Source organism: Telopea speciosissima, unplaced genomic scaffold, assembly GCF_018873765.1.
Source record: "Telopea speciosissima isolate NSW1024214 ecotype Mountain lineage unplaced genomic scaffold, Tspe_v1 Tspe_v1.1263, whole genome shotgun sequence".
Lineage (NCBI taxonomy): Eukaryota > Viridiplantae > Streptophyta > Magnoliopsida > Proteales > Proteaceae > Telopea > Telopea speciosissima.
The window spans coordinates 1-2,002 of record NW_025318599.1 but is presented as its reverse complement, the minus strand read 5'-3'; the positions used below and the strand labels follow the sequence as shown (position 1 = coordinate 2,002).

General features: G+C 41.5%; 1 protein-coding gene across 1 annotated transcript; it reads right to left on the bottom strand.

Annotated features, from left to right (window-relative positions):
• Positions 1 to 321: 321 nt before the first annotated feature.
• On the bottom strand, positions 322 to 1,927 carry LOC122648471 (protein unc-13 homolog; the record flags this gene model as incomplete). The annotated part of the gene is made up of 2 exons (XM_043841673.1): positions 322 to 1,648; positions 1,738 to 1,927. Coding segments are annotated over 2 exons (1,113 nt in total), but the record flags the coding sequence as incomplete, so codon positions are not given.
• Positions 1,928 to 2,002: the final 75 nt, after the last annotated feature.

Below are 2,002 nucleotides of genomic sequence, written 5' to 3'. Positions count from 1 at the left end.
TGCCACTATTCAAACTACAATATATTTAGGTTCTCTAGTTGGAAAACTAAAACCAACCCTCCCCCCCCCCCCTCTCTCTCTCTCCCCGTAAAAAAAAAGCACAATACATGAAAAGAGGTCCCTTCAGATTGGCTATATAATCTCCTGATTCTCCTTCAACATTTAACATAATACTACTATTTAAATAAGGGAAATATAGTTAGAAATGGCCGCAATCTCTACTGTTCTCCCAACTCTTCATGACTGCATCTTATCAGTTTCCTCCTGGACAAGGGGAACACATTGCTACATCTCAGGCACAAAAGAGTAAGGTAATAACAACTCTCCACAAATGATTTTGTTTATAGAAATCAGAGATCCAATACTACATATCTAATTATGGTGTTAAAGAATGACAATGAATATTATCCCCAATGATAATAATACTAACCCACCCTGAACCTCAAACATCAGCCCCCAAGTATCCATCTCCAACCCTCTGATATCTTCACAATTCACTGATGCCATGAAGTCAACTAGTAGCAGATCTCAACTAACAGTATAACAGGTAGGGCTAAATAAACAATCAAGTCTCCTATCGACGAGACCCATCCACAAATACACTATACAAGAAAGGTATTTCGCTTCAGAAAAAGATCAACCCTCTACAGCCAGAGCAAACACTACAGGAACTTGCTACCCGAACAATCTCATAGAAGCATTTTTGCCAAGGTCACACCTCATAGTTACAGTTTCTTCGGCAAATTGTAGGTCTTCTTAAGGAACTTTGTAGCTGCTTCATCATTTCGGTAACACAAAACACGTAGGAGTGTATTTGGTTCATCTTGATTCCACTGCCCTGAAGTTGGAGGTAATGGGAGCCTGGATTTGGCAAGACCATAGGTATCCAAGGTCCTGACCCTGAAATTTTCAATGAGGCCTTGGGTATTTGCACGGAAAAGGAGGAGGACATCCTCAACAGTTTTTGAGGACTTCTCTATCAAATCAAATGGCAACCCATCTCCATTGGACCGGAACAGATCTCTTAGTGATTTGAAATCGTCATCTATTATTTGAGCATCTTGCTGGGAGAAAGAACGTGACGGGCCGCCAGCTAAAAGCACCAACAAGAATCCATCAAATGAAGCTTTCATGACCTCAGTAATCACAAGGGTACGGACTCTGTTATGAACTGTTTCTGCTATGATTCCTAAGTTCTGATCGAGCTCTGTAAGCAGAGGTTCAATTCGTGAAGTTGCTGGCTCCCCAACATATAAACCATCCCATAGAACATGGCTTAAATCATGGAAGATGATTTTGAAAGCTGTTGCCTCAGAAAGTTGTTGGATTCCTTCCCGACAAGCAGCTGCTGCCAAGTCAAACTTCTTCCCCAACCCGTTTGCAAAATCATCTGCATGAGCAGATGCACAATTCCTTAGATGAGTTACTATCCGATTCTCCAAGACATCCAATTCTGCCCAGATGTGCAGCAAAGTATTAATACGGACACATAGCTGTGGTATTCCAAAGGAGCTGTCCCCATTCATCGTTCCAACCTGAGATTTCTTCCTTTGAGTGCCTTGTGACTTGTCTTTCTTCTTTGATTTCTTTGATCCTATTGTACACCTGGTTAACGCTGGCATACTGGGGACAAAGGTATTCCGTGTCCCTATTCATCAATATAGGAAAATAGTTATTAACAAGATTAAGAGATGGAAACTCATGGATTAAATAATGAATGTTCTAGGTTGCACATACCACAGCCAGTTTTTGCCTTGGTTATGTAGTGCTGAAGACCTCTGTCCAGGCCTGTCATCAAGTCGGGAAGCAAATCTGAGTGCCCGGGAATTGGCAACTGAAAAAATCCATCCAAATTCTCATTCGTAGTTCGTAGGACGTCAACAGCGGAAGGAGCTATCCTTTCTTTGTTCACCCTTGGGTTCCACACCTACAAATACAGTTGACAAAGTTTGGTGAGTAAGTTTTAGCAGATGTTAAATTCAGTGCACAGGAAAGAAGTACT